At 28.3% G+C, this 14134-nt stretch overlaps 1 protein-coding gene and 1 long non-coding RNA gene across 7 annotated transcripts in view; one reads left to right on the forward strand and one right to left on the reverse strand.

Moving 5' to 3' along the window:
- Positions 1–203: 203 nt before the first annotated feature.
- LOC127280437 (uncharacterized) lies at positions 204–6807 on the reverse strand. The gene is made up of 2 exons (XR_007842834.1): positions 6695–6807; positions 204–817 (listed from the first exon to the last, which is right to left on the reverse strand). It is a non-coding gene; the product is annotated as an uncharacterized LOC127280437 (long non-coding RNA).
- LOC127280435 (uncharacterized) overlaps positions 6793–14134 on the forward strand; it is a 28798-nt gene continuing 21456 nt past the window's right edge. Inside the window, exons 1-2 of one of the 6 annotated variants that reach the window (XM_051303404.1) lie at positions 6799–6959; positions 8139–8290. In XM_051303404.1, the coding sequence (XP_051159361.1) occupies positions 8264–8290 (27 nt within the window). In that variant the 5' untranslated portion in view covers positions 6799–6959; positions 8139–8263. Of the gene's footprint in view, positions 6960–8138; positions 8358–14134 lie in introns of those variants that run through there. The other 5 variants (XM_051303403.1, XM_051303399.1, XM_051303400.1 and 2 more) reach the window with 5 other exon arrangements.

Below are 14134 nucleotides of genomic sequence, written 5' to 3' on the forward strand. Positions count from 1 at the left end.
CGGATTGAAGTTATATATAGAAAATATTAATGAATTTATACACTTCAGCAGTAACCGTAGCTTCCGTAGTAATACGCACACTTACCCTATAAGATTTTAAATTTAAATAGATGAAATTAAGCTATTTCAACTTAATTTTAGGTATTACAATTTTTAAACAAGTAATAAGTAATGCTTCTTCAATTTATTTTATTACTTTATTATTTCTGCGCCCAATTATATTTACAATTTGTTTAGTTTTATCATGTAAAATACTTTTCACATTCTTTATTGGTCTTTTAAGAATTTATATTAAAAATAAGAAGACAAAAATCTTGTTAGTTTAATTTAGAAAAAATAAATATTTAAAACCAATAGTTAGGTCGATTTAATTTAATTTTACTTTAAATATCCAGTTTTACTGGAAAAAATTTATTTCTCTTTGAGAGGATTCCTATCAATCTGATGCAACTTTTCCTTTACAAAATGATATCAAAGGTAAGTACTATAAATTTGACAAGCCTGCTTATTTTTTTATTGGTAATTACACACGTGTAAATAATTAAATCGAATGTGACTTGAGTTCAATACTTCAAAAGTAATACTTCATTCGAGCAAATTATTTTCAATTACTACTTATATGAAAAATTAAGCCAGGATGCACATCTATGTGACAGCATTTACGTTCCACGAGCAAAGAAATGGAGGAGAATCACCGTCCACTTTGAGAAACATGGGCGTCATCAAAAACATTTCAGGGAATCTTCCACTTGAAGAAGCGTCTACTTAAGGGGGTCCTACTGTATTACATAACACCGTGGCAAGAAAAGTAAAGTCTCTGAAAAATTTAAAGCCAATTTCATCGTTTCTCTTTAGATCATTTAGTTTAAAGTATGTAAACAAAAAGTAAATTTTTTATCGACCTAATCAAAATTCTTCGCAAGAGGATTTTACACGTAAACATAGACATTTTCATTTGTATGAAAAGAAAAATCATTTAGAAAAAAAAGAAAGTATCTCATGAGATACTTTATCAAATAAAGCTTACAAAATTAAGAAAAATTTCGACCTTCGACATTTCACTATCATTTCTTATGTAAAATTTCCTCCCGAATCCGAATATGAAGTCAGATATTAAGACAGTAGAACATTTTTCGAGATATAGTTAAATTTCAATTTTTTAAGTTTCAAAAAAAGTGGATCCACTAATTTGTATCTGGTTGACCGATTTCGATTTTCTTTCAAGCAAAATAAAGGTAATTAAATTTCATATGAAAAAGTATTTATAACATTTTGATGTGACAACGTCTTACTCCGAGGTCTAGTTTAGTCAGAAAAATTGGCGTTCATATCGAAAGAGATTTCTCGAAAACTATAAGTCATATTTTCAAGATTTTTGTGTTATTCGATTACTTTCGATCTATAACCTCGATGCCAAACTTATTTTTGTCGGAAATGAAATTTTTTATAGCTTTATATTACCGATAGGTTGAAGATTTAACTATATGTTAGTACAGCGCTGACTGCTGACAGTATCCACTGTATACTATATATATATATATATATTCATAATTATAATGGTAAAAATAAACATGGCTGCCGAAGCTGTCACTATGTTTTGTTTTCGTATCGTTATTCGAAGCTGAAGTCTACAGCGGGAAAAAAAACGTTTAGCGATCATGTGGAGGTTTTAAAAAATTTTAACATCAAAAGTGGCTCAAACTCAATTTGCACTGTCTTTTGTGGTAATTATCTGTTTCTGGAATAAAAAAAACCAAATCACCAAATCACCCATTCGGTAAAAAGGCTGGAATTGAATGAAAGTAAAAAATCTAATTCCATTTAATCTGGAAAATTCCCTTTTTTTAATTCCACGCATAGAATAGAATTTTATAAGTTTGTATTCCTTTTAAATTTTTTATTCATTTTTCACAAAATGTGAAATAGTATAAAATGGAATTAAAACTGTGCTGATTTTTTAAATGGAATTGAAAAGCATTAAAAGTTTCGTGAAGTTTTAATTTCATAAACTAAATTTAAGTCATGCTGAAATAGAGATGTCCAAAAATAAAAATTATCCAATTTGCCTAAAACTCGTTACATGAGGGTTTCCGAGGTCATTGACTATACACAGTTTTTCTGAGGATCTCAAATTGAGACCGTAAAGTGTATCAAATTGTTGATAATGCAACGTTTTGATGCTGTTTATAGTCTCAATTTGAGAGCCTCAAAAAGCTGTGTACGAATATGAAATCAGTTTTTCAAAATTCAAAATGGTGGATTCAATTATGGCGGACGAATTTTTAAACATCAATCCAATTTTCCTTTAAATCGTTACTTGGGGGTTTTCGGAGTCGCTGATTAAATACTCGATCCAATTTGGCGGACGATTTTTTATAAATCGATCAGATTGTGAAACTTAAAAATAACTTATACATTTATACACTTCAAAGCTCAGTAATTTCAAAATTTTGTGTTATTTTGTTACCAAAAAAATTATTTATCAGATATTTTGATCTGACTTTTCACAATTTATAACTACCCAAGTAGCACGATATATCAACCAGATGTCACGGTGATATCACCGAGGAATGTCACCGTGACATCAGGAAAATGTCAAAATGTCCGCCTTACGGTGATATCACACGGTGACATCGAGGTGATATCACCGTAAGGCGGACATTTTCCTGATGTCACGGTGACATTCCTCGGTGATATCACCGTGACATCTGGTTGATATATCGTGCTACTTGGGTACACGAGGACAATGTCTATATATAACGTAAGGCCCGTTTCGGTAAGGGTAAGCAACACACTGACGTGAGAGCACAACGCCGGTGCGTCATAGATTTATTGTTGGGCCTATAATTGAACCCTTAACTGCTTAGAAATGAATCTAAAGACTAATCTAATCATTGAAAAACTGAATTAAAGTAAATGTAAATGTAATAATTTTATTCAATTGTTTGTAACTTATAATTCATTGCTTTCTCAAAATACTAAAATGTATACTCAATTAATGTGACCGCTAATATGAACTTCAATTAAGATTACATTTTACTCTAGAACACGATCAAAAAATTTATATCGTAGTAGTTCCTTTACGAGTTAAAACAAATCACGAAAACTGATAGCACTCACTTAAAGGAAAATATTATCGTTTTCTATAAGATTCGAGATCGCATTCTTATAAATACTTTTTAATAAAATTATATCCCAGGGGCAAAACCAATGTCGGAATGTGTGATTTTTATAGTTAACTTTACATACCGTTTGTTCTCGAGATAGCACTTTTGGACAAGCCCGAAATGCTGTTTCTTTTTATGAGCTTTGTCCAAGCTCTGGTGGGCAAACTGCGGAGTGTCCAAGCGTCTTTGGGTAATGTTTGAAATAAGATATTTTCAGAAACTTATTAATGTTTTTTATATTTAAAAAATTGTAAATTTTATTATTATTATTATTAGGTATTATGCTTATGGAGTATACTTCCGAATAAGAGGGACCTCCAATTTTAAAAAATTTGGTACACTAACGTTTTTTTTGTAAAAAGTCTGTTTTGCTAAAATGTCAACGTAGTGTTTATCATATTGTTTTCTATATTACTGCTTCTGAATATTTATTTACGTAAGTGTTTTCTGAAGTGGAATTTCCTGCTGAACACGAGTATCGTTTTTATTTTCAAATAAATTCACGTCGTTCTTTAAAATTTAGAAAAAACTGAAATATGGGCTCATGAAGCAAGAATAGCCACAGCCACACAAAAAAAAAAGTACCCGGGCCGGGGAATGAGACCACCATTTCTTGATGTATTTTGATGCGCTGAACACGAATCTGAAGTCCGTTTAGCTCCATCACGTCAGGATTTTGACATAACCTTAAAAAACATAGCTGATTTTAAATGACAGGAGAAATTTTTTAAATAATGGCAGATTTGCTTGAATCTTGTTACTCGGGGGTTTTTGGGGTCGCTGATTACGAATTTAACGTCAGATTTATAAAATTCAAAATGGCGGATCCAATATGGCGGACGAATTTTTAAAAAGTAGTTGGATTTTTACGAAAATTGGTATCTAGGGGTTTTGGGAGTCGCTGATTACAAATTTATCGTCAGATTATTCAAATTCAAAATGGCGGATCCAATATGGCGGATAAATTTTTAAAAAGTAGTTGGATTTTTACAAAAATTGGTATCATGGGGTTTTTTTGGAGTCGCTGATTACGAATTTAACGTCAGATTATTCAAATGTAAAATGGCAGATATAGTACGGTGGTCAAATATCTTTATGTTTCTACATGTGTCTGCATCCAGGGTACCTCCACGCGGTGACGGTGGACAACGGAGTTTGTCCGCTATCCGGCTAAGTCCCTGGATAATGGCTTTGATGCCGTCATGGCAGACACACGTAGGAAACGTATTACGATGCAGGGACTCGGAACCCCAGTATCGGCCAAGTTACATAAAAATTCAACTATTTTTTAAAAACTCGTCCGCCATATTGGATCCGCCATTTTGAATTTGAATAATCTGACGATAAATTTGTAATCAGCGACTCCCAAAACCCCTAGATACCAATTTTCGTAAAAATCCAACTACTTTTTAAAAATTCGTCCGCCATATTGAATCCGCCATTTTGAATTTTATAAATCTGACGTTAAATTCGTAATCAGCGACCCCAAAAACCCCCGAGTAACAAGATTCAAGCAAATCTGCCATTATTTAAAAAATTTCTCCTGTCATTTAAAATCAGCTACGTTTTTTGAGGTTAAGTCAAAATCCTGACGTGATGGAGCTAAACGGACTTCAGATTCGTGTTCAGCGCATCAAAATACATCAAGAAATGGTGGTCTCATTCCCCGGCCCGGGTACTTTTTTTTTTTGTGTGGCTGTGTAGTTAGAGTTATTACGGATATAAAATCCTGCTAATGCGACTGCAAATTTAAAAAAAAATGTTTAATTGTTCTTTTTAGGTTGATATACATAATGGTGCGTAATTATATAAGGAAAACGAAGCTTATTGACCAAGAAATTGGTGATCATCTGAAGAAAATTGGTTAAACCTCAGATTCTATAGTTCAGACAAATTTTAATGCAATAATTAATATTTAGAAAATGTTCAAAACATGTTGTTAATACTTGATATATCAATATTGAATAATCTAAATCCAATAAAATAAAGAAAACAAAAATTTACTGATTTTCTATGACATTTTTAGCATTCGGATTCTTTTAACTATCCTTACCCCGGTACTACATTTTTTACTTTTTAATTCATATCTCGTAGGGATTGCAGTCTACAGCAAAATAATATATAGCAAACTTAAAGCCAAATAACCAGGTTTTTCAAAAATACTACTCGTTTGCAGATACAAATTCAGGTTTGGTCGCTAGATTCGAAAACGTCTTACCTAACTATTCTTGCCCCATCCTCCCCTGCGTTAGTTTTAATAACGACAAATTAACATTTCTATTTTTTCAACATCAGGGAACAAGAATATGACAATAAAAATTTGGATTTTTGAGGTTATCAATGTTTTTTTGGACGTTGAAATTGTCAATTTTTAATACTTTTCAACGAATGGCGTTCCACTTTTACTCAATTCTTATTCAATAAAACTCAGATTTTTCATTAAAAAATAGATTATATTAATATACCTTCTAATTTATAAAATATAATAATAATAATACTTATAGTATATTAATAGTTTAAATTAAATAGGAAAGCGATTAAGAACGCACCACCTGTAAAGTAGTTAATGTTATGTTATTTATTGTTTTACTCCCTGAAGAGGAAGTTATATATATTTCAAACGTTATTGAAGCGAATTTATACTGATAAAAAATTATCTTGTCTAAATATAACAAAATTTAATTCATACCTCAAAATATCTTATTTCGAATATTGTCCAAAGTGGCTCGGACAAAGTATGAAAAAAAGAAGATTTTGAGGCTTCGCTCAAAGACTCCGCAGTTTGGTGGGCACTCTGCAGTTTGTCCACCAAAACTTGGACAAAGCTCGAAAAAAACAGCATTTCGGTCACTCGAGACCACGACATATATATATTTTTTGTGGTTTTCGAAAATCATCAACACTACTTGTATACTAATCTAGAATTGAAATTTATACTTAGTTTTAAATGATATTTTAAGTTACTATTAATGGCCTCAGTTTTATCAATTAAAAGCTAAGAATTTCACATAATTTTACCTTATTCTTGTAGCTATTATCTAAACATTAATATAATTCATAAATTAATACTGATAGGATAATAAGTAAATAAACGGTTGGGCAAATCGAAAAAATCGTTAAATTTACCTTAAATTTTTTTAAAATGAATCATTAGCTCTAGGAACATAAGTTTTTTAAATAAATAAATATTGGTTAATAATATATTTGTGTTTATTTATTTTAGCCCATATACTTTATATTAAATGAATAACTAAAAGCAGAAAAAATTATATGTAAAATAATAATGTATAGAACTGAAAAAATTACTACCGAGCCTATAATTTATAGCAAGCATTGAGTTTAATTATTAATTTTTATTTTATGGTATAATTGATAATTCATAGAAATATAAAAAATATTTCATAAATATTCTTCTATTGAAAACATATTTGCGCATTACTTTATTGCAGCAATATAGATTGCCGACAGGTGGAGTACGCAGAACGTAGAATTAAGTTTTTTGTATACTTATATACATATATATATACCTGCACGGATATACCTATACTACACTTGATTGGAGTTAGGATAAAACCATGAACATATAACGCAACCGCGCCGCCGTAAATGTAGACACATTAAATATGCAGGTAAAGAAGCGATCCTACCGTTAGGCGAGCCTGTTCACTTCTGTTTTCCGTATACCATGTCATATTCTCAGTGACCTATTAAAATGAACACACTTTAATCTACGTGCGTATTTTGTGAAACGTGATTACCAGTTATGGAATACTTTTCTTTTTAATAATTCAGGTAAACAATTCAAACATTTAGAATTATAAAATTCAAAAATTATCATACTCTATCAAGAAATTAATCTTATTGTTAATTACTATTAATTTATATAAAGTATGTGACCAAGATATATGCCAAGAGAAAAAATGATAAAAAATTTTTTTTACTTTTTAATATAATATAATAAATTTACCTAAACAAAGTATTTTAAACCTTAGTTGAGAACATTTTGTCACACCCTAATGACTTTTTAACCTGTAAATAATTTTTTAATATTAAAACTTTTAAACTATTTTTCAAAAATATTTGAATTATTTTATGACTAGTTTTAAGTAATATAATATTATATAATGACTAACTAGTATAGTAATAACTAAACTAAATTACTACTAAATAACTAAACATATTTACACGTATGTGAGTAATGAAGTAAAAAATTGATTAAAAATGAAATATTAATTCATTTATATTTTTTATATACACTGAGAGAATTTACATATCAAGAAATATTTAAAGCTAATATCAAATGTCAACTTTGGGAATTCCGGGATTTTGTCTAAAAAATTTATATGGTGGATTCTAACCTTTAAATCGGTTGAAACTAACGACCAGTATTTCTTAAGAAATATATACTGACATTAAGAACATGTTACATATTTTTTACCTGCTATTTGGTCGAAATACAATTGATTACAAAGTACAATCTCTGAATAAAATAGATCAATAATGTCTAATTTTATAGTAATTATTCAGTTATTAATTAAATTAGTCAACATTTTCCATAATAAATTTTTAAAAATATGTAAAAATTAATAATTCATTTTTTAAACTCACTTTGCAATGATGCTTATTATAACCAATAAAATTCTACTGATTTAAATTAAAAGAGCAGGAATTATTTGTGTACGCAACTATTAAAATGTTCGTATAGGTGAAGAAATATTTATCGCCAAATTTGAGCAAAAATTACACGGCAATACATAGAATGTTGAGGCAATATCAACAATATTATCAGTTTAAGAAATTTTAATATCTAGGCAAATATTACTTGCAAATATTGAATCAAAATTGATCGTTTAATATTGCAAGAACTTTGCCGAATAATTTTTTCTCAAGTTTCTTGTTAAATATTTCTTCACATTCGGACATTTTCATAATTACATAAACATTATGAGCTTCACATAAAACATTCCATAGTTTACAGGTGTGGACTACAAACACGGTTTCTTTTCTTGAAGTTTCTGACTTTTTACAAGTTCTACCCTACTGGAAATCCCATATATGAAAAAAAAGTCATATTAAAAAATGTGACATTTTGAAAAATGAATTTTTTTGCATTTCTCGAAAACGTAAGAGATAAAGGAGTGTAGTCATGAGTGAACCACGTTTTGTTTTTCGTGTGTAACTTTCTTTGAGGTAAAAATTAGCAAACTTTGATAAACCGCTGCATTGAATTGTTATCTTATTGTTATCAATAATTTTTAAATGAAAAAAATAGGGAAAAAATACAAACTATCAGATTATTAAGTTTCATACTTTGATTCACAGCGTACACAATTAAAAATATTGGCTGTTTTAGTTTTATAAAATTAAATTAAAAATATTTTTTTTATTTATTATCACTTTTAAGAAAGCCTGAAATAAAAATAATATTATATAATATAGTTAGAAAATAAAAATTAGTAAAGTCATTTGAAAAATTAAAATTTTACTTTAGGAAACTCAAATGACAATTTTTATTAAGAATTTTAGAAATATCATTATAAAATGATTACGTTAATTGCTTCAATATTTTCATATTTTGGTATAGCCGATACGAAAATTTCAAAAAAGAAGGTTGGGGAAGTAGGACCGAAGGCAACCGAGCGAGTCTGAACGAATTTGACCGATTGCTAACGAAAAGTCACGATGATTACTCCTGTATTTGGCTATTTTTTCCATTCATTCTATTTCAGTTATATTTATTAAAATGATTTGTTTTTCGAATTTATGTTTGTATTTCTTTAATTATTATTAAGATTAAACTGAATTGAAAATTATAACCGAGCAACTTAAAAGTTCACATAACGAGTAGTAATTAATTTTTAAAAGTAAAAACATTTCTCAAAATTTGCTAATAAAGTTTTAATTATTTACTCAATTCACTAACTAATTAAATTAGGAGTACTGGTTTTTTAGATTATCAAGAATTTTATAAGAAATCATAAGAAATTCATGATCATTGTTACTTTAAAATATGACCTCTTAAATGTTAGTTTAAGTTAGTTATTGTTTTCTTATGAATATTAAAAAACAATAGCGCATATAATTTAAAATAATAAATAAAGCGTTTCTCGCAAGTGCATTAAATTCTATCTTCCTAGTATATAAGGAAATTTTCTACCTTCGTGAAACATGTATATAATACTGCCGTACGATGTAAAAACTTAAGCAACTGACATTGTCGCTTAGGCTGATTTCAGTAGTAATAACAAACTAAAATCAGCCTAAAGCGACAATGTCGGTTACCTAAGTTTTTACATCGTACGGCAGAACATAAGTGTGTGCGTTGCGATATTCTGCGTTTATGTACATATATGCGTATTTTCGATAAGTTAGGTTGGTATATATATGTTAAGAAAGTCAAAGCGAACCTGCGTGCGTGTGTAGTTGTGTATACAAACCATACCTGCATCCTCAACTACAATAGAGAACAATTAACAGCGATGACCCAATCCTTCGACAGGTAGCAAATAATGAAAAAATTTTTTCTTTTATTTTAACGTCCTTTTCAATTTTTCGTATAGTTTTAGCAAACAAAATGCGCGCTCTTTAATTCCGCTTCCCTTTTACATATGGTACGTTTTAAGAAAAATAAGAAAACTTTCTTATGAATTTTAGAATAGTAATTTTAATTTATGTTAAAATTGTTTCTACAAAGCTTTTGCTACAAATATATTAATTTTTAATAAATAGCCTTAGTTTCCATGACTTGCTAAAGAATATATACTAAATTTTTGTATCATTTTTAACATTTATTGCAAAGGATTTTCTTTCTATATATGGACCATAAATATGGTGCCTAGAATAAAAAAAAACAAACAAAAAAATATAAATGTTGTTGTCAAAGCTTCAAAAATTAGTTGAATTATTCAGACAAGATATATTAAGGGCTTCAGGGGGAAACTGATTACGAATATGGTGAATCTGAAGTTAATTTTCAAAAATTAAAAATGGCGGAAGATTTTCTAAAACTATCAAATTTGTCTGAAACTTTTTACTTGGGGATTTTTGGGGTTGCTGTTTACGAATTTGATGTTGATTTTTGCAAATTCAAACTGGTAGATCCAATATAGCAACTATAATTTTAAAAAAAATGGAATTTGGTTATTAATTTTACTATCTGGGTGATGATATGATATATATGTCTCCCAAATATTTGATAGTAATTTTTTTTACAAATAATTAATTAAATTTGACTGCTAAGTTAGTTGTTTTCTACTAAAAATTAGTAATTTTTTACTAATTGGAGTACAGATGATTCGTTCATGGTTTTACTGTTAATTAGTAGTTTTCTACTAATTCAGATTTAGAGAGCATGGTTGCTGATTTCGAATATAATGTTAGTTTTTAAAAGACATATCTAGAAAACCCAGATAATAAAATTAATAACAAATTTACATTTTTATAAAATTATAGTTGCTATATTGGATCCGCCATTTTCAAATTTGCTAAAACCAACTTCAAATTCGAAATCAGCGACCCTAAAAACCCCCGAGTAAAAAGTTTCAAGCAAATCTGATAAAGTTGTAGAAAATCGTCCGCCATTTTGAATTTTTGAAAATTAACTTCAGATTCATTTTTAACTTATGTCTAATCAGTTAGTTTCAAGCAAATCTGATAAAGTTGTAGAAAATCGTCCGCCATTTTGAATTTTTGAAAATTAACTTCAGATTCATTTTTAACTTATGTCTAATCAGTTAGTTATTCCAGGACCACATAAGATTCCTTCCTGATCCTCGAAGAGCATGTTTTGCTAAACTTCAGTACTGATTTTGTCAATTTTGGAGAGCACGCGTTTATACACGGAGAACAATGGAAAAACGAATAAAGTAACTTTTACTACTTTAAAAGTAAAACCCGAACTGTCCGCAGTTCTGGCAATTTTTACTCCAGAAATAGTAAAATTTACTATTTCCGGTATAATTTTTACTATTTCATGAGTAAATTTTACTATTTCTGGAGTAAATAGTGCCGGAAATGCGCAGAAACTGGAGACATTTTAGGTTTTACTTTTACCAAGAATTGCAAGGTGGTTCACTCATGAGAGCGGTCCACTTAAGGTATCACATCGGTACTAATCGGAGTCAAAAGTTTGTAGCTCGCATTACTACTTCCCGCACTATACTTTTGCCAAGAAGACTAGAACCAGGAGGGGAAACTCCGTTGTAAAGATGCGGCGTGACAAACAAGCCACTAGAAGGCGTGGCTTATCGTTCGTGCATTGCTATTCAGACGAATTTCAGTGTTCTGCGCATACTTTCTTGACACTGATATTTGAAATGTAGCAGACGCTGTTTTTAAGTTTCTGTTTATGCGGTTATGGCAAATGGTTTACCCATAAATTTTTTGATGCGATTATATTTAATTAATTATATGTAACTAGCAAAATTAAACGCGCGCAAGCGCGCCAAATTGAGTGTTTAATTGTTTGTTATAAAGAAATTAAAGAATAATATTATCAATAATAATTTAATTTATTAGAATATTATTACATATTAAATGATAATAATGAAAATTATATGTTTACAAGCCTCGGATTATACGACTTTTTCTGACTTTTTTCAAAAATAAGACTTTTATCGACTTCTTTTAATAAAATGCGACATTTTTTTTAACATTTGAAAAAAATGTAAATAAAATACATTTTTCTAGTATAAAATGTAGATCTTCATCATATCTTCTTCAATTAAATTATTTAACAAATTTTAAACTAAAATGATTCTTCACTACATTAATTAATTTTAATAATTTTAATGAAATACATCACAAATTCAATTATATCAAAATTATTTTTCAATTAAAATTTTTATGAAATTTAACAATTGTTTATAATTTTTAAAAAAAAATATCACAATAAAATTTAATTATTTTTTAAAAATTTCAATTCAAAATAAACTAAAATTCAATTATTACCCAAAATTTTAATTCAAAATCAATTAAAAATCCAATAATTATACAAAATTTTCAATTTAAAATTTAATTATTTACCAAGTTTTCAATTTAAAATGAAATAAAATTCAATTATTTTCTAAAATTTCTATTCAAAATTAATTAACCAAATTTTCAATCAAAAATGAACTTAAATTAAATTATTATCCAAAATTTCAATTAAAATTTAATTATTTACCAAGTTTTCAATTTAAAATGAAATAAAGTTCAATTATTTTCTAAAATTTCTATTCAAAATTAATTATCCAAATTTTCAATCAAAAATGAACTTCAATTAAATTATTATCCAAAATTTCAATTAAAATTCAATTATTTCCCAAAAATTTTCAATTTAAAATCAAATATAATTTCATTATTCTCAAAAATTGGAATTCAAAATTAATTGAATTTTCAATAATTTGAATTTAAAAGCATCTAAAATTTAATTATTTCTAAAATTTTACATCGAAATTTTTTTTTTTTTGAAATTTAATAATTTCAATTATAACTCTAAGGAAATTCAATTATTTTTAACTATTTTAATAATATTCTTTGAAAATTCAACTATCTGAAACCATTTTTCAAATTATTGTATTTTGTCCGCATTTTCTAATAAATTTTTAGTGAAATCATCTAAAATTTTAATTACAAAACACTTAAAGTTTCAATTAATTTCAAAAATCTCAATTTTAAATCTTTGAAAATTCAATTAAATTTAAAAAATGTTTTCCAAAAATTGTTTGATAAATTATTTTCAGTTCTGGAAAATTTAATAATTGTTTGAAAATTAACAATATCTTTGAAATTTAATTATTTCTAAAAATTTCAATTTTAACCCTTCGAAAAGGATTATTATTAAAAAAAAAAAAAATTTTATTTAAAAATCTGTAAAATATTTTTGTTAAAATAAAAAACAAATCCACTTTTTTTGGAATATAAATCGACTAAAACGACTTTTTTGTGTCTTTAAGTTGATTCGAGGCCTGTGTTTTTATAATTAATATTTAATAGGTATTCGTTGGCACCTGGTACCTTAAAAATTAATTTTTAAAAATAAATGTTTTTCAAATTACTATCTTATACGAAATTTCCTGGCGCATCTTTTTTCTCATCATACATTTTTTGTACAATTTTTGAATCAATATACAACTTTAAAAAGAATTTCGTTGGTAAACGTTGTGTACTTCAGCTTCGTGAATTGAATTTTCGAATTTGGAATTTTAAAGAAACTTATTCCGAAATTTGGAAACACAATTATACAACTTTGGCAAAAATAAGAAAAAGAATTGTCAAAATTTGACACGTCATAAGATTACTATTCAAAAAAACACGTGAAATCAGAAAAGGCCAACTTCAAGTTAGGACAGAAGGACAGACCAAGCATTTTATTATTATATAATTTACCTAACCAAGCAGACGCAAACATTTGCAGCTGCTTGCTACGAAATTTCCCCTTCAAAACCTACATGGATAGTATGCGCAGAATTCGTAAATTCGTTCTATTAGCAGTGCACGAACTTAAACGACACGCCCACCGTGTGCACGCTTACCATGCCACTACTCACTGCGGTAAAGCGTGGAAGTTTCACCTCCTGGTTCTAGTGTTCTAGTCTTCTTGACTTTTGCCTTCAACTCCCTATACTCTCAGCCCATACTGTACCTACTTCTACAAATACACTCGTACACGTATACCCCACACTAGCAGCGATTGGAAGGAGTAGGAGGTTTGACAACGTCGCTATAAGTCTCGCTTAGACTACTGTGGACTACTGTCTCTCTCTAACTAATGTTACCATCCTGCGATGTTGCCACATCAAAGTGGCGGGTGTGCTATATATTGCAAATGACGTCATGAAATAGAATTTTTAATTTATAATTACAAATAAACGGCACGGTAAATTATAAATTTCTTTGTATATTTTAGTTCCAAATTTATTCGTGAATTCAACATTAGTTTTTGAAAAAAATGTATAGAAAACTTCTGATGATATTTATGAGAATGT

Source organism: Leptopilina boulardi, unplaced genomic scaffold (genome assembly GCF_019393585.1).
Source record: "Leptopilina boulardi isolate dan_hultmark-lab unplaced genomic scaffold, ZJU_Lbou_2.1 LbouV2_244, whole genome shotgun sequence".
NCBI classification, from domain to species: domain Eukaryota; kingdom Metazoa; phylum Arthropoda; class Insecta; order Hymenoptera; family Figitidae; genus Leptopilina; species Leptopilina boulardi.